Raw genomic sequence first — 24,847 nt, 5'->3', positions numbered from 1 at the left:
GTACTTGTCAGTAATTATCTTCATATAACAAACTTTAATTATATGAGATACAATTTTCATTTATTAACTGTAAAATGCATATGAACACATCTATAAATATTGATAACATCAATAATCTGTTTTCTCTGATATTTATCTTGCCTGGATCTATTTTTTATAATTAACTCAAAGAGAAGAGGAAGTCCAGGTGCAAAAAAGATAAATCTACTAAAGACAGATTTTTAACTTCATGCTTTGATGACAAATCTATTGAATAATTTCCTCACTGCATGGGAATATACAGTTTAAAAAATGTAATTATACATTGGTATCCTCCACTAAATGTTCCTGTGTCTTCTAAGAAAAGAGAGATCTTCCACCAGGGACATAAAGGTCCTAACAAGGCTTTTAATAATACATAATACTAGTTTCTCAACAAACAAAAGATGAATATGGCTAAGTATAAAAATTAACAATTTTTTATTCCTGCTTAGCTGATTTAAAATATGCAAACTGGATAATAGCAATAGCCCGAGAAGAAAATGGTATGTTTAAGAAGGACCCAACAGAAGTAGCACAGATAAGTTTGTGATGTTTGGTTAACTTATTTCTCCTTGTCAAACAATTCATTTTTAATGTATGAAAATTTTTGCCTCAAACTTTACTACCCATAAGATTGTAACAGAATTTCTTTTACCTCTTTGGTAATATTTTACCCTGCTGAAAATTCTCTCCACAGACATATATCTTCCTTACTGGTGATTTCTTGGCTCTTTTGATACCCTCTAGATCCCTCATTCATTCTCTCCTTTGCCCATTTTCATCTCTTCTCTGGTTCCTGCTTTGATTGAGTGTAAGAATACTGAGCCAGAAGACCTGAACTCTGGATCTATCTCCATCATCTATTCATCAATCATGGAGTAAAACAAAGAAACTCTATGACCGTCAGTTTCTTCATCTATAAAACAAGCATGACAGCAACTGTCCCTAATGTTCCTTTTTTAACCTCATCCTTTTAAAACGGCTGATTTTGGTATGTATTTTAGAATGCCTGATGTTCTTTTCTTATCTTTGAGTTGTTAAAATCAGAATAGAATATGGAATGGTACTTTATAAATGGTTCCCTGCTAAATATAATCAGGTTAAAAGTCAATAATAATATGAAGTAAAGTTAAAGTCAATAATATTATATTAAGATTATTACTTCAAAATCTTCAAATTGAGCTTTCTGATCTCCACCAACACTTCCCAAGATTTCCACTATCACTTGGCATGGTGTCAGCCTTCAAAATTATATTTTTAACCCTGATTTTCCACCCTCTAACCACACATAAACCATATTTTAAATCCATTAAAATTATAATAGAGAATGTGCTAAAAAACAGATTATTTTATGACATTATTTCTTTTTATCTACACTGCTTAATTTTGTCTTTTATGATATATTTAAAATCTGTATGCATGTGATCCATGTATCTACTTTCCATTTGATATTAAAGAAATTATGATGAGTTTCTACTAAGTATACACCAAGAAGAATAGCTATATTCCACAATTGCTGATGTCTTCTCTCATTTTTCAAGTTTTATCCCTTCATGAAAGCACAGAAATAAAACAAATATACTCCTCTTTAATAAGAAATAATTTGTTATTCAAATCCTGTCCCCTCACCACTTTTTCTGTTTATTTTCCAGTCATATATTTTGAGAATTTTTCTTCTAGTGAGGTTATCATTTATTCCACCTTGGAAGTCCTAGATATCCAGGTAAATATGATGATATATATAGTATATGATATGACATGAAACATGGCTCATTTTCAGAATTTGAGTCAAAGACAGCCTTGCCAAAACTTATTGCTCAACCACCTATATGAAATCTTATCTATGACCTTTAGGAACATGAGTTACTTTTCAGTTTGATCTTCCAAAATATTATCACAACCTATACCTTAGGGACCATATAAACTTACAAAATATCATATTTCATTGATTGGAGGAGGCAGATGTATATTTGAATTTTAAAATTTCTTAAATCAGGATGTGATTGTTTATATGTGAAGAGAAAGCACTGGATAAATTTAATATAATAAATTTATTTATTTATTTATAAATTTATTTATTTAATAAAATAAATTTATTATTAAAAAAGAAATCGATACTATTAGAGTTCATCTATCATCAAATATTTCTTTTCTTTCATCCAATATTTTTATTTATTTTTTTAATAAATTAATTTTTTATTGGAGTTCAATTTACCAACATACAGAATAACACCCAGTGCTCATCCCGTCAAGTGTCCCCCTCAGTGCCCGTCACCCACTCATCCCCACCCACCCCCTCCTCCCCTTCCACCACCCCTAGTTCGTTTCCCAGAGTTAGGAGTCTTTATGTTCTGTCTCCCTTTCTGATATTTCTCACACATTTCTTCTCCCTTCCCTTATATTCCCTTTCACTATTATTTATATTCCCCAAAAGAATGAGAACATACAATGTTTGTCCTTCTCCGATTGACTTACTTCACTCAGCATAATACCCTCCAGTTCCAGCCACGTTGAAGCAAATGGTGGGTATTTGTCGTTTCTAATGCCTGAGTAATATTCCATTGTATACATAAACCACATCTTCTTTATCCATTCATCTTTCGATGGACCCCAAGGCTCCTTCCACAGTTTGGCCATTGTGGACATTGGTGCTAGAAACATCGGGGTGCAGGTGTCCCGGCGTTTCATTGCATCTGAATCATTGGGGTAAATCCCCAACAGTGCAATTGCTGGGTCGTAGGGCAGGGCTATTTTTAACTCTTTGAGGAACCTCCACACAGTTTTCCAGAGTGGCTGCACCAGTTCACATTCCCACCAACAGTGTAACAGTGTTCCCCTTTCTTCACATCGTCTCCAACATTTGTGGTTTCCTGCCTTGTTAATTTTCCCCATTCTCGCTGGTGTGAGGTGGTATCTCATTGTGGTTTTGATTTGTATTTCCCTGATGGCAAGTGATGTGGAGCATTTTCTCATGTGCATGGTGGCCATGTCTATGTCTTCCTCTGTGAGATTTCTCTTCATGTCTTTTGCCCATTTCATGATTGGATTGTTTGTTTCTTTGGTGTTGAGTTTAATAAGTTCTTTATAGATCTTGAAAACTAGCCCTTTATCGGATACGTCATTTGCAAATATCTTCTCCCATTCTGTAGGTGGTCTTTTAGTTTTGTTGACTGTATCCTTTGCTGTGCAAAAGCTTCTTATCTTGATGAAGTCCCAATAATTCATTTTTGCTTTTGTTTCTTTTGCCTTCGTGGATGTATCTTGCAAGAAGTTACTGTGGCCAAGTTCAAAAAGGCTGTTGACTGTGTTCTCCTCTAGGATTTTGATGGAATCTTGTCTCACATTTAGATCTTTCATCCATTTTGAGTTTATCTTTGTGTATGGTGCAAGAGAGTGGTCTAGTTTCATTTTTCTGCATGTAGATGTCCAATTTTCCCAGCACATTTATTGAAGAGACTGTCTTTTGTCCAATGGATATTCTTCCCTCCTTTATTGAATATTAGCTTTATGGTCATAAAGCTCAGGGTCCACTGAAGGGTTCTCTATTCTGTTCCATTGATCTATGTGCCTGTTTTTCTGCCAGTACCACACTGTCTTGATGACCACAGCTTAGTAGTATAACCTGAAATCTGGCATTGTAATGCCACCAGATATGGTTTTCTCTTTTAAAATTCCCCTGGCTCTTCGGGGTCTTTTCTGATTCCACACAAATCTTAAAATTATTTGTTCTAACTCTCTGAAGAAAGTCCATGGTATTTTGATAGGGATTGCATTAAACGTGTAAATTGCCCTGGGTAACATTGACATTATCACCATATTAATTCTGCCAATCCATGAGCATGGAATAATTTTCATCTCTTTGTGTCTGCCTCAATTTCTTTCAGAAGTATTCTATAGCTTATAGGGTATAGATCCTTTACCTCTTGGTTAGGTTTATTCCTAGGTATCTTATGCTTTTGGGTGCAATTGTAAATGGGATTGACTCCTTCATTTCTCTTTCTTCAGTATCATTGTTAGTGTATAGAAATGCCACTGACTTCTGGGCATTGATTTTGTATCCTGCCATGCTACCAAATTGCTGTATGAGTTCTAGCAATCTTGGGGTAGAGGCTTTTGGGTTTTCTATGTAGAGTATCATGTCATCGGTGAAGAGGGAGAGTTTGACTACGTCTTTGCCAAATTGAATGCCTTTAATGTCTTTTTGTTGTCTGATTGCTGAGGCTAGGACTTCCAATACTATGTTGAGTAGCAGTGGTGAGAGTGGACATCCCTGTATTGTTCCTGATCTTAGGGTAAAGGTTCCCAGTGCTTCCCCATTGAGAATGATATTTGCTGTGGGCTTTTCGTAGATGGCTTTTAAGATGACGAGGAAAGTTCCCTCTATCCGTACACCTGAAGAGTTTTGATCAGGAATGGATGCTGTATTTTGTCAAATGCTTTCTCTGCATCTAATGAGAGGATCATATGGTTCTTGGTTTTTCTCTTGCTGATATAATGAATCACATTGATTGTTTTACAAGTGTTGAACCAGCCTTGTGTCCCGGGGATAAATCCTACTTGGTCCTGGTGAATAATTTTCTTAATGTGCCGTTGGATCCTATTGGCTAGGATCTTGTTGAGAATTTTTGCATCCCTGTTCATCAGGGATATTGGTCTGTAATTCTCCTTTTTGGTGGGGTCTTTGTCTGGTTTTGGAATTAAGATGATGCTGGCCTAGAACGAATTTGGAAGTACTCCATCTCTTTCTATCTTTCCAAACAGCTTTAGGAGAATAGATATGATTTCTTCTTTAAAAGTTTGATAGAATTCCCCTGGGAAGCCATCTGGCCCTGGACTCTTGCGTCTTGGGAGGTTTTTGATGACTGCTTCAATTTCCTCCCTGGTCATTGGCCTATTCAGGTTTTCTATTGCTTCCTGTTCCAGTTTTGGTAGTTTGTGGCTTTCCAGGAATGTGTCCATTTCTTCTAGATTGCCTAATTTATTGCCGTATAGCTATTCATAATATGTTTTTAAAATCGGTTGTATTTCCTTGGTGTTGGTAGTGATCTCTCCTTTCTCATTCATGATTTTATTAATTTGAGTCTTCGCACTCTTCTTTTTAATAAGGCTGGCTAATGGTTTATCTATCTTATTAATTCTTTCAAAGAACCAACTCCTGGTTCTGTTGATCTGTTCCACAGTTCTTCTGGTCTCGATTTTGTTGAGTTCTGCTCGAATTTTAATTAACTCTCTTCTTCTGCTGGGTGTGGGGTCAATCTGCTGTTTATTCTCTAGCTCCTTTATGTGTAAGGTTAGCTTTTGTATTTGAGTTCTTTCCAGTTTTTGAATGGATGCTCGTATTGCGATGTATTTCCCCCTCAGGACTGCTTTTTCTGCATCCCAAAGATTTTGAATGGTTGTATCTTCATTCTCATTAGTTTCCATGAATCTTTTTAATTCTTCCTTAATTTCCTGGTTGACCCTTTCATCTTTTAGCAGGATGGTCCTTAACCTCCACGTGTTTGAGGTCCTTCCAAACTTCTTGTTGTGATTTAGTTTTAATTTCAAGGCATTATGGTCTGAGAGTATGCAGGGGACGATCCCAATCTTTTGGTATCGGTTCAGACCCGATTTGTGACCCAGTATGTGGTCTATTCTGGAGAAAGTTCCATGTGCACTTGAGAAGAATGTGTATTCAGTTGAGTTTGGATGTAAAGTTCTGTAGATATCTGTGAAATCCATCTGGTCCAGTGTATCCTTTAAAGCTCTTGTTTCGTTGGAGATGTTGTGTTTAGAAGACCTAACGAGGGTAGAAAGAGCTAGATTGAAGTCACCAAGTATAAGTATTATTATTTAAGTATTTCTTCACTTTGGTTATTAATTGGTTTAAATATTTGGCAGCTCCCACATTCGGGGCATATATATTGAGGATTGTTAAGTCCTCTTGTTGGACAGATCCTTTAAGTATGAGATAGTGTCCCCTTCGTCTCTCACTACAGTCTTCAGGGTAAATTTTAGTTTATCTGATATAAGGATGGCTACCCCTGCTTTCTTTTGAGGACCATTTGAGTGGTAAATGGTTCTCCAACCTTATACTTTCAGGCTGTAGGTGTCCTTCTGTCTAAAATGAGTCTCTTGTAGACAGCAAATAGATGGGTCCTGCTTTTTTATTCAGTCTGAAACCCTGCGCCTTTTGATGGGGTCATTAAGCCCGTTCACGTTCAGAGTTACTATTGAGAGATATAAGTTTAGTGTCATCATGATATCTATTCAGTCCTTGTTTTTGTGGATTGTTCCACTGAATTTCTTCTTAAAGGGGAATTTTAAGAGTCCCCCTTAAAATTTCTTGTAGAGCTGGTTTGGAGGTCACATATTCTTTCAGTTCCTGCCTGTCTTGGAAGCTCTTTATCTCTCTTTCCATTCTGAATGAGAGCCTTGCTGGATAAAGTATTCTTGGTTGCCTGTTCTTCTCATTTAGGACCCTGAATATATCCTGCCAGCCCTTTCTGGCCTGCCAGGTCTCTGTGGAGAGGTCTGCTGTTACCCTAATACTCCTCCCCATAAAAGTCAGGGATTTCTTGTCTCTTGCTACTTTAAGGATCTTCTCTTTATCTTTGGAATTTGCCAGCTTCACTATTAGATGTTGAGGTGTTGAATGGTTTTTATTGATTTTATGGGGGATCTCTCTATTTCCTGGATCTGAATGCCTGTTTCCCTTCCCAGATTAGGAAAGTGTTCAGCTATGATTTGTTAAAATACATATTCTGGACCTCTGTCCCTTTTGGCGCCCTTGGGTACCTCAGTTAAACATAGATTTTTCTTCCTCAGGCTGTCGTTTATTTCCCTTAATCTAACCTTATGGTCTTTTAATTGTCTGTATCTTTTTTCCTCAGTTTCCCTCTTTGCCATCAACTTGTCTTCTATGTCACTCACTCATTCTTCCACCTCGTTAACTCTCGTCGTTAGGACTTCTAGTTTGGATTGCATCTCATTCAATTGATTTTTAATTTCTGCCTGATTGGATCTAAATTCTGCAGTCATGAAGTCTCTTGAGTCCTTTATGCTTTTTTCGAGAGCCACCAGTAGCTGTATAATAGTGCTTCTGAATTGGCTTTCTGACATTGAATTGTAATCCAGATTTTGTAACTCTGTGGGAGAGAGGACTGTTTCTGATTCTTTCTTTTGAGGTCAGGTTTTCCTTCTAGTCATTTTGCTCAGTGCAGAGTGGCCCAAAACAAGTTGTATTGGGAAAAGGAGAAAAAGAGAGAGAGGGAAAGAAAAGAGAAAAAGAAAAAAGAAAAAAGTCAGAAAAAAAGGAAAAAAGAAGAAAAAGAGAAAGAAAATGAAAGAAAGGGGAAAAAAAGGGGTGGGGGAAGCAATCAAAAATAAAAAAAAAAAACCACGGGGGAGTATCTTCTGATTCTGTGTAATTTAAGTCCCTTGACTTCCCCTGGAACTTGTCCGTCTAGCTGGTCTTCTGGGGGAGCGGCCTGTTGTGCTGATTTTCAGGTGTTAGCACTTGGGGGAGCTGCTCTGCCCCCTGCCTGGTGCAGGGCTCAGTGGGGGTTGTTTACCCCGTGAAGCCCCTGGAGGAACAACCCCAGTGGCTGAGGCAGCTCTGGAAACCTGGATTCAGCCCCAGCAGGAACTCCATAGCTTTCCGTCTGCAGGACCTGGAAGCTCCGGTGCAGGGCCGCTGATCTGCTCAGCTCCGGGCAGGAGCATCCTTGCTGTCCTGTGCCCTCCAGGCCTCTGCCTGTCCTGGGGGAGGCCAGATCTTGGGCTGTGTCCCGGCGCCCTGTGCTCCCGGTCTGCGCTTTAGGATTCGTGCTCCTTGCCGCGCAGCCACCTCTCTGCGGAGCCTCTGCCCGAGCCCCTCCGATCTCCTCCCAGGTCAATGTGTGCGCGCTGCAGCCCTTAGGGAGCTCGGTGCACTCTCCTGCGTGCGTCGCAGGTGTCTGTTAGTGTCCCAGGGAGCCTGAGGTCATCCCCACCCTACTGGGGTTCTGCTCTAACTCCCTGCGAGGCCTTTCCACCCGGGAAGATTGGTGAAGCTCTTGCTCCTCCAGGTCGGTGCTTTTCTGTCCTGAGGGCACTCGCCCTGGCCTTAGCCAGGCTCCTCGCGGGGCTCCTCCCCCTTGGATGCCTTTTGTTTCTTTATTTCTTTTTCCCCATCTTCCTACCTTGATAGAAGCACGAACTCTTCTCACTGTAGCGTTTCAGCTGTTCTCTCTTTAAATCTCAGGCCGCATTCGTAGATTTTCAGGATGATTTGAAGGTTATCTAGGTAATTTGGTGGGGACAGGTGATTTGGGGACCCTCCTCTTCTGCCATCTTGCCCCTCCCTCTCCCCATCCAATTTTTAAATGGTATTCTGTTCTGTAAGGAAAAACTACTTGACTTCTTGACATAATCAGTAGTCTCTAATATAAGTCTTCCATATAGAAACAAACTGGTCTTAGCCAAAAGAAACAACCTGCAGAAAAAGGAACTGTATAGGTAATATTATGACACTAAATTCATATCTTTCAATATTCAATCTGAACATGAATGGTTGAAATGATCCACTAAAAAGACACAGGGTATCAGACTGGATTAAAAAGCAAGACCCATTTATATGCAGTCTACAAGAGACTCATTTTAGACCTAAGGACACCATAAGACTGAATATGAGGGGGTGAAGAACCATTTACCATGCAAATGGTCCTCAAAAGAAAGCTGGGGTAGCAATCCTCATATTAGATAAATTAGATTTTAAAACAAAGACTGTAATAAGAGATGAAGAGGATCACTATATCATACTTAAAGTGTCTATTCAACAAGAAGAGCTAACAATTATAAATATTTATACCACTAATGTGGGACCATTCAATTTTATCAACCAATTAATAACCAAAGTTAAGAGACACATAGATAATAATACATTATCATAGGAGACTTCAACTTGGGCCTCTCAGCAAAGGACAGATCTTATAAGCAGAAGATCACCAAGGAAATAAGGCTTTGAATGACACACTGTGCCAACTGGATTTCACAGATATATACAGAACATTCCATCCTAATGTAACTGAATACACATTCTTCTCAAATGCACATGGAACTTTCTCCATAATAAACCATATACTGGGTCACAAATCAGGTCTCAACCAAAGCAAAAAGACTGGAAATATCCCCTGCATATTTTCAGACCACAATGCTATGAAACAAGAACTTAATCACACACACACACACACACACACACACACACACACATAACCTCAATCACAAGAAGAAAGTTGGAGGGAACTCAAATACTTGGAGGTTAAAGAGCATCTGACTAAAAGATGAATGAGTCAAACAGGAAATTAGAGAAGAATTTAAATGATTCATTAAAACTAATGAAAATGGAAGCACAACTGTTCAAAATCTTTTGGAAACAGCAGAGGTGGTCCTAAGAGGGAAACAGATCTAATACAAGCTTCCCTCAAAAAAATTGGAAAAATCTCAAATACACAAGCTAATCTTACCCTTAAAGGAATTGGAGGAAGAACAGCAAATAAAGCTTAAACCAAGGAGCAGAAGAAAAATAATAAAGATTAGAGCAGAACTCAATGAAATAGAGACCAGAATAACTATGGACCAGATCAACAAAACGAGGATCTGGTTCTTTGAAAGAATTAATAAGATATATAAAAGGCACTCATATTGGCAAAGAAAAAGTCAAACTTTCCCTCTTCGCAGATGACATGATACTGTGCATGAAGAACCCAAAAGACTTCACCCCCAAATTGCTAGAACTCATAGAGTCATTTAGCAGTGTGGCAGGATACAAAATCAATGCCCAGAAATCAGCTGCATTTCTTTACACTAACAATGAGACTGAAGGAAGAGAAATTAAGGAGTCAATCCCATTTACAACGGCACCCAATAGCATAAGATACCTAGGAATAAACCTAACCAAAGAGTTAAAGGATCTGTATCCTAAAAACTACAAAACACTTCTGAAAGAAATTGAGGAAGACACAAAGAGATGGAAAAATATTCCATGTTTGTGAATTGGAAGAAATAATATTATGAAAAAGCCTACACTACCCAGAGCAATTTACACATTCAATGTAATCCCTTCCAAAATACCATGGACTTTTTTCACAGAGTTGGAACAAATAATCCTAAGATTTGTATGAAATCAGAAAAGACCCTGAATAGCCAGAGGAATGTTGAAAAAGAAAACCAAAGCTGGGGGCATCACAAAGCCTGACTTAATGCTGTATTACAAAGCTCAGATCATCAAGACAGTATAGTACTGGCACAAAAACACACACATAGATCAATGGAACAGAATAGAGAACCCAGATATGGACCATCAACCCTATGATCAAGTGATCTTCAACAAAGCAGAAAAAAAATATCCAATGGAAAAAAAAAAGACAGTCTCTTCAACAAATGGTGTTTGGAAAATTGGACAGCTACATGCAGAAGAATGAACCTGGACCATTCTCTTACACCAGACATAAAAATAAACTCAAAATGGTTGAAAGATCTAAATGTGAGACAAGAATCCATCAAAATCCTAGAGGAGAACACAGGCAACACCCTTTTTGAACTTGGCCACAGCGACTTCTTGCAAGATACATCTATAAAGGCAAGGGAAACAAAAGCAAAAATGAACTATTGGGACTTCATCAAGATAAAAAGCTTCTGCATAGCAAAGGAAACAGTCAACAAAACTAGAAGACCTCCTACATAATGGGAGAAGATATTTGCAAATGACATATCAGATAAAGGGCTAGTATGCAAGATCTATTCAGAACTTATGAAACTCAACATCCAAAAAAACAATCCAATCATGAAATGGGTAGAAGGCATGAACAGACGTTTCTCCAAAGAAGACCTACATATGGCCAACAAGCACATGAAAAAATGCCCCACATCACTTTGCATCAAGGAAATACAAATCAAAACCACAATGAGATACCACTTTACACCAGTGAAAATGGCTAAAATTAACAAGACAGGAAACAACGTGTGTTGAGGAGGATGTAGAGAAAGGAGAACCCTCTTACACTGTTGGTGGGAATGCAAGCTGGTACAGTCACTCTGGAAAACAGTGTGGAGGTTCCTCAAGAAGACAAAATAGCTACCCTATTACCCAGCAATTGCACTACTGGGTATTTACCCTAAAGATATAGATGGTAGTGAAATACAGGACACCTGTACCCCAATGTTCCTAGCAGCAATGTCCACAATAGCCAAACTGTTGAAGGAGCCAAGATGTCTTTTGACAGATGAATGCCTAAAGAAGTGGTATATATAATATACCATATATATACATATAATATATAATATATATATACATATATATATACACACACACACACACAGACACACACACAATGGAATATTACTCAGTCATCAGAAAGGATGAATACCTACCATTTACATTGATATGAATGGAACTGGAGGGTATTATGCTGAATGAAATAAGTCAATTGGAGAAAGACAATTATCATATGATTTCACTCAGATGTGGAATATAAGACAGTGAAAGGGACCATAAGGATGGGAAAGATTAGACAGGAAAACAAACTATGGGACACCCCTAACCCTGGGAGACAAACAAAGGGTTGAAGAAGGGGAGGTAGGTAGGGGGTGGGGTAACTGGGTTATGGGTATTAAGGAATGCACAAGATGAGATGAGCTCTTGGTGTTGTATGTTGGCAAATTGAATGCAAATAAAATATTTAAAAATAAAATACATAATATATATATAGAAATAAACTGGTGTTTAAAACTAAACCCTTTTAGGACTAACACACTAAATTTGTTCAGGCAGTATGCAAGGATTCTCATGGTGTTTACCTGTTAGTCTCAACTGAATACCTGACTTAATAGGATTTAAAGCATAATCAAATACACATATTGTCATAGTCTTATAAAGACTATGATGGAAAAGATACACAGAGACTATTTTTTTCAGAGACTACTTTAAAAGGGAGTACACAGTGTTCCATTGTAAAAATGAGTGAGGACCTGAATAGACATTTTTCCAAAAAGATAGACAGATGAACAACAGACACATGAAAAAATGCTCAATATTACTAATGCAAATCACAGAAATGCAAAGCAACCCATCATGAGATATCACCTCACACCTGTCAAAATGGCTAAAATCCAAAAGACAAGAAATAAGTGTTGGTGAAGGTGTGGACAAAACGTAACTCTCATAGGCACGTTTGGGTGGCTGAGCAGTTGAGTGTCTGCCTTTGCCTCAGAGCGTGATCCTGGAGTCCCCAGGGGATTGAGTCCCACATTGGGCTCCCTGCTCGGAGCCTGTTTCTCTCTCTGTGTCTCTCATGAGTAAACAAATAAAATCTTTTTAAAAATACAAATTATAAAAAAAGGAACTCTCACAAATTGTAGGTGGGAATATATACATTGGTACAGCCGCTATGGAAAACAATGTGGAGGTCCTCAAAAAATTAAAAATAGAAAAACCATATGATCCAACAATTCAACTAGTGGGTATTTACCCGATTAAAATGAAAACACTAATTCAAAGAGATATCCACAACTCTATGTTTACTGTAACATCATTTACAATAGCTAGAATGTGGAAGCAACCTGAGTGTCCACTAATTAATGAATGAATAAAGAAGTGGTATATAAATGCAATGGAATATTATGCAGCCACAAAAAATGATCAGGTCTTGTCATTTGCAACAACATGGATGGACTTAGAGCCTTTTATGCTGACTGAAAAAGGTCAGACTACATGGAAATAGTTTTAAGCCTGTCCAATGAAAATGTGGAAAATGAAACTCACTGGATACAATTAGGCATACAACATTGCTTGAATTACTCAAGTAACTGAAGGTCCTCAATCAGTATTTGTTGATAGATGGATTTGATCACAGCCCTGAAATAATGAAAACTCCAAGTTTTCTTCATCTTTGTTAAACAGTGCCAGGTTGTTCTTTGTATTTATTATTGAATTTTGGATTGACTTAGCTATTATATAAAGTGACAACTCTATTTTTAGGTGCAATGACACCTGTCTAGAATTTTGTGTCTTGCCTTGATAACCCCCTTACCATTCTTCATTTTGATCCTCAGAAGATATAGCTGTCCTCTTAATCCTTTGATTTCATAAAAATGTGTGAGTTTATTTCCTAGAACCTCCATATATAACTTTCAATTCTGGGAAGCAGAATATTCTTGATTCTCCCAGGAATGATGGAACATATTATCATCAAGGCAGAACAAGAAACAGCAACCACTTCAGACAGTGTCATGATTTAAATATAGGATTAAGAAGGGCCCACAGAATTTTTGAGCTGATGGGTAGCCCAGGTGGCTCAGCAGTTTAGCACTGCCTTCAGCCCAGGGCATGATCCTGGAGACCTGGGATCAAGTCTCATGTCAGGCTCCCTGCATGGAGCCTGCTTCTCCTTCTGCCTGTGTCTCTGCCTCTCTTTCTCTCTGTGTCTCTCATGAATAAATAAATAAAATCTTTTATTAAAAAAAGAATTTTTGAGCTGAGTAATGAGAGACCATATCAGTCATAATTAATTCTGAACTGTAAAGGCAAAAAACTGCAATTCACTGTAGAGCATGTATCAGACAGAAGCACACTCTTTTATATATTTATCTTTGTTAATTAGAAAGAAAGGCAATACAGGACAGTGCTACACTTACCTTTTTACAAATATTAGCAACTGCTTTTAATATGATGTCCTGGTGGTCAGTTTGGATTATGCCAAGTTCTTTAAGTTTTTGCCGGGTGATGTTAAGTAGCTTCTCCCCATTGATTTCTGCTCTTTCAAAGATTTCTCCATATGCCAGAAAACTATCATCCAATCCTGAAAGAGACAAAAGAAGTAAAGGAGATTTCAAGGAAAATGGAGACTCTACTTCCTTGTAAAGATAACTATACAATTTTACCAGTATAGAATTACTTGTGGCTTTTTGTCATCAATGAACTATTTTTTTATTCCAACAGTCCATCTTAAATTCGGCATCTTTAGTTATAAAGTCTTATGAAGGACAAATTTTTGTACATCCTTACAGAAATGATTAAGTACAATTTTTTTAAAGATTATTTATTTGTTTATTTATTCATGAGAGACAGAGAGAGAGAGAGAGAGAGAGAGAGAGGGGCAGAGACACAGACAGAGGGAGAAGCAGGCTCCATGCAGGGAGCCTGATGTGGGACTTGATCCCCAGACTCGAGGATCATGCCCTGGGCTGAAGGCCACACTAAACCACTGAGCCACCCGGGCTGCCCTGCAAAATTTAATTTATAAAAGAGACACTTAAATATAGCTACAGTCAGAGATTATAACTGAAAGTATATTTATAATCTATTGTGATAATATTTAAATTAGACTTAATTGAACTGATATAAAATGTGTTTTTTGATTTGTGACTGCTTTAACATTTAGAATTTTATCAATTAAGAATATATATAGCTAATATATATAAACTATTTTGGGTGGGTACAATCTCTTGGGTAAATTGCTTCATAATTATAATTAAAACAGGAAAAAAATCCCAAATTATTCAGATATATATTTTAGCAAATTAGTTCATCCATATCTTTAGCTCCATTTAGAAAGAAGTAATGAGACGATCCAAGAGTAACGCAATGTATTACACGATGGAGAAAAATGAACATAATCTGTTATAATGGAAGGCTGAGCTATGAATAACTAAATGCATCAAAAGACTAAATAAATTATGAAATTATCATTCTCCTTTGGTTATACATAATAAGAGTAGGAGTACAGAGGACATGATCAAAACTTAACATAATTTATTTGAAATTTGATGTTGAACTTCCCTGTGAAAGTAAGTGTGGCTAATATCCTGGGAACTAAGGATATAAACTGATTAATACAAATCCCATTACTTTTCTTTTATAAAAATAATGAATTCAGAAGAGCGTTTAAGTTCATAATATCTTTAGATAATTTGCTAATTAGATAATATAATAATATTTCATGAAGAATATTTAAACTACTTTTAAAACTTGGCAAGTACTTTGTAAGTATATACTTAATTTTATTCATATGGTAATTAAATAATATTTACATTCTTACCTATTTATTAAAAACAAGGCCTATCAATGACTCTATTAAGTTTACTTTGTTTCATTCTTATTTATTTATTTATTTTTAAATTTGAGTATAATTGACACACAATGTTACTTTAGTTTCAGTTGTACAACCTAATGATTTGATTTGACAAGTTTTTTTTTATTTTATTTTTTAAAAGATTTATTTATTTATTTATGAGAGAGAGAGAGAGAGAGAGGCAGAGACACAGGCAGAGGGAGAAGCAGGCTCCATGCCGAGAGCCCGACATGGGACTCGATTCCGGGACTCCAGGATCGTGCCCTGGGCCAAAGGCAGGCACTAAACCGCTGAGCCACCCAAGGATCCCCTTGACAAGTTTATATATATATATATATATATTTTTTTTAAGTTTATATGTTATGCTATGCTCACCACAAGCATAGGTACCATCTGTCTCATTACATCACTATTACAGTATCATTGACCATATTCCATATAGTCTATTTTTTTATTCCCTTGACTTACTCATTCCATACCTGGAGGCCTATATCTCCCTCTCCTCTTCACCCATTTTATCCAACTCCTCCATACCCCTTACCTCTGGAAACCATCAGTTTTTTTTCTATATTTATAGTTCTAATTCTGTTATTTGTTTCTTTACTCATTTTTTTAGATTCCACTCATGGAATCATATGGTATTTGTCTTCCTCAGTCTGACTTATTTCACTTAGCATAATACCCTATAGGCCCATCCATGTTGTCTTAAACAGCATCATCTCATTTTGTTATGTTTGTGTAATATTCCATTTTATTTATATAATATATATATATACACACACATATATATAAAACCTTTTTCTTATTCATTCCTCTTATACAACATTATATATATATAATGTACCACATATATGTAATACATAATATACTCATATATATAAATATATATATATTATATTATATTATATTATATTATATTATATTTTTCCCTACTACATTTTCCTATCCATTCATCTTTTGATGGACACTTAAGTGGCTTTCATGTTTTAGCTATTATAAATAATGTTGCAATAAACATAGGGGTGCATGTAACTTTTTGAATTAGTGTTTTCATTTTCCCTGGGTAAATATCCAATAGTGGAATTATTGGATTATATAGAATTTCTATTTTTAGTTTTTTGAGGACCTTTCATATTATTTTCCACAGTGGCTGGACCAATTTATATTCCCACCAAAAGAGCACAAGAGTTCCTTTTTCTCCACATCTTCACCAATATTTGGTGCTTTTTATCTTCTTGATTTTAGCGATTGTGACAGGTATGAGGTGGTATCTCCTTGTGGCTTTTACTTGGATTTCTGTGATTAGTGATGTTGAGCATCTTTTCATGTGTGTGTGTTCGCCATCTGTATATCTTCATTGGAAAAGTAACTATTCAGGCATTCTGTTTATTTTTTATTTTTAAATTTTTTTCTGCCCCTTTTTTAACCAGATTGTTTTTCTGGTGCTTGTTAGTTTAATTCTTATTGCAATCTGCCCTTTAAAGGTATAAAACTATTTTTTTTATTTTAAATTACTCATAAAGTAGTAAAATTTCTCACTGCATTTAAAAATTTTAAAGTAAAGCCACCTTGAATAACCCAATTTCTATCAGCTTATTTATTCAGATTTCCCATTTCTGTTCCTTAGAGCTTTATAATAGAGAATACTTCTCTGCTCCACACTATAACTAGCAATATTATTAAAAGAGTTACAAAGTACCCACCTAAACTTGGGTATATTTCTGTCAGCTTATTTTTCAAGTTTATTATTTCCTTTAAGTATTGATTTATGAGAGTACATATATGAGTGGCTAAAAGTAAATAGAAAATATCAAGAGGAGAGACTGCCTTTTTCCCATTGGATATTCTTTCCTACTTTGCTGAAAATGAATTGACATAAGTGTGGGTTCATTTCTGGGTTTTCTATTCTGTTCCATTGATCTATGTGTCTATTTTTGTGCCAGTATCATACTGTTTTGATCACCACAGTTTTGTGAATACAACATGAATTCTGGAATTGTGATTCCTCCAGCTTTGCTTTTCTTTTTCAAAGTTTCTTTGGCTATTTGGGGAAGCTGTGTAACTATGTCAAAATAAGCTAAATTTCCCAAGATTTCCTATTAACTTATAGAAGACCTTACAGTAGTTGTTATATTTATTAAATATGATTAACTTTATAAACTTTATTAAATATGATTAACTTTATAAACCTATTAACTTATAGAAGACCTTACAGTAGTTGTTATATTTATTAAATATGATTAAAAACAGATTTGTATTAGTCAGTTTTTATGCTAGGAATTGGCTAGGAGAAAATTATATATAGTTTTGTCCAACAGAATGAGATATATATTCTTATGAATAATGCTCATATATACTTGACACTTGACTCAGTAAATATATTTAAATGTTGAATGGCTGATCAGAAAGGATTTTATATTTTCTTTACTCTTCATGAGTTTCTGGCAAATGAATAATAGTGCCTTGAATATTTCACACACCCAGGGGAGACATTCTGTTTTATGAACTGCAACAGATACTTGCACTAAAATTTAATATACTGTCAACAAGATTGTAGGAATAAATTAAAGAATTGTGATGTATACAAATTTAATAAAACAACTTAGTCTCTATAGACGATTGAGTATCTGATATAGTAAATGTCAGTTATTTGAGTTAGGTTACTTTGCCTTTGTTTTTATAAACTCTTTTTTTAAAACTTCCTTAGAAAGTAATATGGACCAGATAATAAATATGGACCTGAAACCAGTTCCATCACTTCACCAAACAAGAGCCTGCATCCTTTGATTATGGGATTTTGGATGGAATCCATACATATCATTTTGCTTTCATTTAAACATTTGTCTTTTAAGCCATTAATGGAATAATTAACAGGTTGGCCTGATTAACATATATTAGGTTATAAGCATGAAAAGCCTGCTAATCAGAGACATGTATATTTCTTTAAGGACTCATGAAGACTGAAGAAGCTCAATGTTATGATGCAAAAAATCCATGGCAAATATCCAAGAAGACATTTAGTAAGCCCAAGAATTGATGAAGATTCCATAATCAGCATGCCCCTTCAAAGTGATACCATCAATAAAAGACAGAAATCTCATCCTCAATATCTGGCACCCAGTCTTCCAGGTTTGTAAAACCATATGTATTTTGATAGACTTCCACACATTCATAGTGATGATGTTCAAATTACTGCCAAAGATAAATTTTAAAATTGAAAATTCAGCTATAAATCTGAAAATCTGACTTTCAAATTGATTTATGTGGCATATACATTCAAACTTACCCAGGTTTTATTTTTATCCCTGTCACTTTGTCCCATTAGAGCTTATATTAACAATATTGATTTACACGTTTGAATCACAGTATTATTCTTAAACATTGTGTATATGTATAAATATGTGCATGCATGTGCTTATGTAAATTTTAAATTTATTTTCCCATATATATCAGTAATTCATATAGTCATGACCCCATTGTATATGTACAGGGATTGACACAAGCCACCAAGATTAGCCTGTGTATTTTGTTTATAAATAAAAATGATTGGAGTTTTTTTCTTAGTTTAAGAAGCTGCAAGATCCACTGTAATAATAATAATTAACATTCAACATTGTTTTAAGCATTTTTTATATATTAACTCAATTCTTGCAAAAACTCTATGACATAGGAACTACTATTATTCCCACATTACAGATGTAAAAACTGACTTAAGAGAGGTAAGTCACTTACTGAAGAACACACAGCTAGTAAGTGGCTGAGTCAGAATTTAAATCTAAGAAGTTTAACTACATATCTCATGCTCTTGGTCACTATGCTATACTACTTGTCATAGTAAATGAATGGCTTAAGACTGGAAATGGCTTCTATGACACCCATAAAATATGTGAGACAGCTGACCACAACTCAAAATAATCTAAGTGCAGCCAGCTATCCACATCAGTGAATTCTTGAAAAGATCATAATCCATACGTACAGCTCACCGTTCCTTAATCTCAACCATATATTTTCTCAGAAAATATTTAATAAATGTTCTCCATGTGCAAAATAATTGTTAGAAACTGTGGGAGACAGGAAGAAACACAACACAATTGCTACATTTAAATAGCTTACAGTTTTGTTTTATGCAACTGAAGAAAAACACACAACAAATGTTAGTGTCATGTACCTCACGCTAAAAGAAATATGCCCCAAGAGTTAAGTGAATGAGAAATAGTATAGGCATTAGTTAAGCAAAAAGATAAGAGATTAGAATAAATTTGAATGATGGGGCAATATATTCACATACATATATCCTGCACAATGTAACTGCTATCTAGTATTTCTCAACACTATATGCAGCATGTAATTCAGTTTCATCAATCAATGCTTTATGTTCCTAAAATCCACCATATTGTATATAGGTCAATACAATAGGCTATTTTTAATCTAATTTGGTTTCTTATTTGTATGTGCTATGACTTTATCTAGAAGGCAACAATAAAATACTGAAAAGAACTCAGGAAAAAAAATCTATGTATTGCTGAGTAGTATTAGTCAGAAATTGGCTAATTACATTATTTAAACCAATACTACAACTGAAAATTAAAGAGATGCTTCTGTAGCCAAAACTATTTAAAATTTTCTGAAACTCATCAATTAAGAAAATTTCATCTATCTTATATAGATATCAATTCCTATTTTATAAGGAATTGATATATACTTGAAAGGAAAAAGAGGCCAAAAGGACATCAAATGCATTTTAAAACTTTTCATTTACTGAATTTCAAGCAACAGAAGATTAACGCATCTTAACTGAGAGCTTTTTCACATTAGCAAGTCATAAAAACCATATGTAATGGAGCCTAGACATACTAGGATGAGTAAGCTACAAAATTAGATTCCAAAGAGAGCCAGGAATTTCAAATGCACAATACAAACCTGGCACCAACAGAAAACTATCACGTTGATTTGATGTTATATAACAATAGTCAAACATAAGAACGATGCTAGATAGATCCAACAGAACTCAACTTAAAATACAGTAAGAAAATTGTAGTAATAAACTGCCTTGAAAAGAATGGTAAAAAAATTATAAAGCTAAATGAGCAAGCAATGGGAAAACTAGCTATAGGTCCTTCATAGGACTTTTTCCTTTCCTCCCTTTCTTTTTCTTCCTTTCCTTTCCTTTCCTTTCCTTTCCTTTCCTTTCCTTTCCTTTCCTTTCCTTTCCTTTCCTTTTTTTTTTAGAGAGTGAGAGAGAGTGGGGAAAGGGAGAGACAATCTTTTAGAGAAACTTATAGACAATCATTAAACAGCACTTCAGAAGGCTGCAAAGATGGCAGAGTAAGAGGACCCTGAGCTCATCTCATCCAACCAATACAACTAGATAACACTCACATTAGTGTAAATAATCTAGAGAAATGAACTGAAAACTGGCAGAACAAACTCCACAATTAAAGAGAGAAAAGATATTCTTCTTTTTTTTTTTTTTTTTTTTTTTGCTTCTTATTTTTACTACTTTGTTTTAAAATTTGATTTTCACTTTAATGGTCCTTTTGTTTTATTTTGTTGTGTTCTTCTTTTTATTTTCTGGTCTCAGACCTCTTCGGAATCATCTAGGGTGTATGTTACCTTAGGTTGTGGTTGATATATTTGACTCAGCCTGCTCATACAGCCAATCTGCACTGGATAAAATGACTAGAAGGAAGAACTCACCACAAAAGAAAGAACCGGAAACAGTACTCTCTGCCACAAAGGTACAGAATTTGGATTTAATACAATGTCAAAAATACAATTCAGAAGTACAATTATAAAGCTACCGGTGACTCTGGAGAAAAGTATAAAGGACTCTAGAGACTTTGTTAGTACAGAATTGAGATCTAATCCAGCCAAAATTAAAAACAGATTAAATGAGATGCAATCCAAACTGGATGCTTTAACTGCTAGGCTTCATGAGGCAAAAGAGAGAGTGAGTGACAAAGAAGACAAGTTGATGGAAAGGAAGGAAGATAAGGAAAAAAGAGAAAAACAAGAGCCCATGAGGAAAGGCTTAGGGAAATAAATGATAGCTTGAGAAGGAAGAATATATGTCTAATTGGGATTCCAGAAGAGGCTAAGAGAGAGAGAAGACAACAAATTATATTTGAACAAATCATAGCTGAGAACTTCCCATATCTGGGGAAGGAAACAGGCATTCATATCCAACAGATAGATAGGACCTCCCAAAAAAAATCAATAAAAACCATTCAACACCTCGACATTTAATAGTGAAACTATGCCACCTATGGGACCCCACACAGTGCCCACATTCACTACTTAACTAGCTTACACCAATGGTAAAAAGAAGCAATAAAGAATTTTAAAACCAGCAAGAAAAAAAAGGACACATACAAAGGAAATCACATAAATCTATTAGTGAACTTTTTAGCAGAAACATTGCAAGCCAGAATAAAGTGACTTGACATATTCAAAATGCTGAAGGGAAAGTATCTGCAGCCAAGAATACTCTATCTCATGAAGCTATCATTCAGAATAAAAGGAGAGATAGATTTTTTCAGACAAACAAAAGCTAAAGGAGTTCATCAAAATTAAACCACCCATACAAGAGATGTTAAAGGGGACTCTGAATGGAAAGGAAATGCCATAGGTAAAAGTATGAAAAGTAGGAAATACCAAAGCAGTAAAAATGAGTATACCTATAAAAGTATTCAAGGGATTCGCAAAATTAAAGGCTGTAAAATATAGCACCATATACCTAAAACATGGAAGGAGGGGAGAAGAGTAAAAAATGAGTTTAAACATAAGCAACCATCAACTTAATACAGACTATTATATACAGAAGATGGTATATACAAACCTAATGAGAAACACAAATCAGAAAACAGTAATTGATATGTGAAAACTAAAACAAAGAACCCAAGTATATCACTAAACAAAGCCAGTAAGCCATGAAAAAGAACTAAAGAAAAGATCAGAGGAAAGCCACAAAACAACCACAAAACAAGCAACAAAATGGCAATAAATACATATTTATCGGGCAGCCCTGGTGACTCAGTGGTTTAGCGCCGTCTTCAGCCCAGGGCCTGATCCTGGAGACCCAGGTTCAAGACCCACCTCGGGCTCCCTGCATGGAGCCTGCTTTTCCCTTTGCCTGTGTCTCTGCCTCTATCTCTCTCTTTCTCTCAGGAATAAATAAATAAAATATTTTTTTAAAAGTACACATCTATCAATAAATACTTTGAATGTAAATGGATTTAATTCTCCAACCAAAAGCATAGGGTGACAGAATAGGTACAAAAAAAATAAGACCCATCTAAATACTGCCTACAAGATATTGTTTTCAGACCTAAAGACGCCTGAAGATTTAAAATGACAGGATGGAGAAATATTTATTACGCAAATAGATGTCAAAAGAAAGCCAGGGTAGCAATAAATACATTTCATAAAATAGACTTTAAAACAAGGACTATAACAAGCAAAAAAGGACAATATATTAATAAAGGAGACAATCCAACAAGAAGATACAATTATAAATATTTATGCACTCCCAATGGGAACAACTAAATACATAAAACAGTTAAAAACAAACATAAAGGAACTAATCAATAATAATACAATAATACTGGAGGATATTAACACCCCACTTACATCAACGGACACATCATTCAAACAGAAAATCAACAAGGAAATAATGGCTTTGAATGACACACTGAACCAAATGGATTTAACAGATATATTTAGAACACTCCATCCTAAAACAGCAGAATACATTCTTTTCAACTGCACACAGAACATTCTTCAGAATAAATCACATATTAGGCCACAAAATAAGTCTAAACAAATTTTAAAATATTGAAATCATTCCACACATTTTTTCTTAAAATAAAGTTATGAAACTGGAAATCAACCACAAGAAAAAATCTAGAAACAGTACAAGTATGTGGAGGTTAAATAACATGCTACTGAACAATGAAAGGAGTCAACCAAGAAATCAAAGAAGAAATAAAAAAGTACATAGAGAAAAATGAAAATGAAAACACAATGGTACAAAATTTGCAGGATACAGCAAAAATGGTTCTAATAGGAAAGCTTATAGGAAAGCTTATAGCAATGTCTCAAGAAACAAGAAAAATTTCAAATAAATAACCTAACCTTACACCTAAAGTAGCTAGAAAAAGAACAACAAACAAAATCCAATATCAACAGAAGAAAGATGATTATAAAGATTAGAGCAGAAATAAATAACAAACTATAAAAATTCAGTAGAACAAATCAATTAAACCAGCAGCTGGTTCCTTGAAAAGATCAACAGAATTGATAAACCTTTAGCCACATTAATCTCAAGAAGTGAAAGGACTAAATTAAACAAAATAGCAAATGAAAGAGGATAAATAACAATTGACATTGTAGAAATGCAAAGAGTTATAAGAGAATATTTGAAAATTTATATGCCAACTGGGGTGTCTGGGTGGCTCAGTTGGTTAAGCATTTGACTCTTGATTTCAGCTAAGCTCTTGATCTCAGAGTCATGGGATCAAGGCCTACATCAGGCTCCAAGCTCAGCAAGGAGTCTGCTTGAGATTCTTCTCTCACTTTCCCTTATCCCCCATCCCTCCTCCTGCTATCTTTCTCTCTAAAATAAATAAATAAATATTTAAAAAATAAATAAAAAGGAAATTTATATGCCAACAAATTGGGAAACATAAAAGAAATGGATAAATTTGTAGAAACACATAACCTACTAACACTGAATCTGGAAGAAATAGAAAACTTGAATGGGTGGATTAGCAGCAATGAAATTCAATCATTAATCAAAAATCTCCCAACAAATACAAATCCAGGACCAAATGGCATGACAAACAAATTCTACCAAACTATTCAAGAAGAGTCAGTACCTATTCTTATCAAGCTATTCCAAAGAATTTAAGAGGAAGGGAAAGTACCAAGTTCATTCCATGAGGCCAGAATTACCTTGAGATCAAAACCAGATAAAGACACTACAGAAAAGAGAACTACAAACCAATATCTGCAATGAACATGGATGTAAAAATCCTCAACAAAATATTAGCAAACTGAATCCAACAATATTTTTTAAAAATCATTCACCACAATCAATTGGGATTTATTCCTGGGATGCAAAGGAAGTTCAATATTTTCAAATCAATCAGTGTGATACATCACATCAATAAGAGAAAGGATAAAAATCTTATGATCATTTCAATAGATACAGAAAAAGTATTTGACAAAGTATAATATCCTTTCATGATAAAAACCCTCAATATAGTAGGCTTAGAGAAAACATACTTCAACATAATAAAGGCCTAATATGAATAACCCATAGCTAAAATCATTTTCAATGGGTAAAAACAGAGATTTTCCCCTAAGGTCAGGAACAAGACAAAGATGTCCATTCTCATCACTTTCATTCAACATAGTACTGGAAGACTTAGTCACAGCACTTGGACAACAGGAAGAAACAAAAAGGTATCCAAATTGGTAAGAAAGTTGTAAAACTTTCACTAGTTGCCATGACATGATACTATATAGAAAATCCAAAAGATTCTACTAAAAAACTACTAGAACATATAAATGAATTCAATAAGGTTGGGGTTATAAAATCAATATACAAAAATCTTCTGCTTTCCTTTACACTAATAATGAAGCATCAAAAAGAGAAACAGAAAACAGTCCCATTTACAACTGACCCAAAAAGAATAAAATAGCTAGGAATAAACTTAACTGAAGAGGTGAAAGAC

The 24,847-nt window shown here is 35.2% G+C and overlaps 1 protein-coding gene across 3 annotated transcripts in view; it reads right to left on the bottom strand.

The window, feature by feature from the left end:
• The window catches only part of LOC112649496 (uncharacterized), a 290,778-nt gene that overhangs the window by 224,844 nt on the left and 41,087 nt on the right, over positions 1 to 24,847 (bottom strand). For all 3 annotated transcript variants that reach the window (XM_025431847.2, XM_025431846.2, XM_025431848.2), the window contains exon 4: positions 13,675 to 13,838. In XM_025431847.2, coding sequence (XP_025287632.1) covers positions 13,675 to 13,838 — 164 coding nt within the window. The remainder of the gene's footprint in view (positions 1 to 13,674; positions 13,839 to 24,847) is intronic.

Source organism: Canis lupus, chromosome X, assembly GCF_003254725.2.
Source record: "Canis lupus dingo isolate Sandy chromosome X, ASM325472v2, whole genome shotgun sequence".
In the NCBI taxonomy this organism is placed as follows: domain Eukaryota; kingdom Metazoa; phylum Chordata; class Mammalia; order Carnivora; family Canidae; genus Canis; species Canis lupus.
Note: the sequence above shows the minus strand (reverse complement) of the source record. Positions and strands in the feature narration are given on the sequence as shown.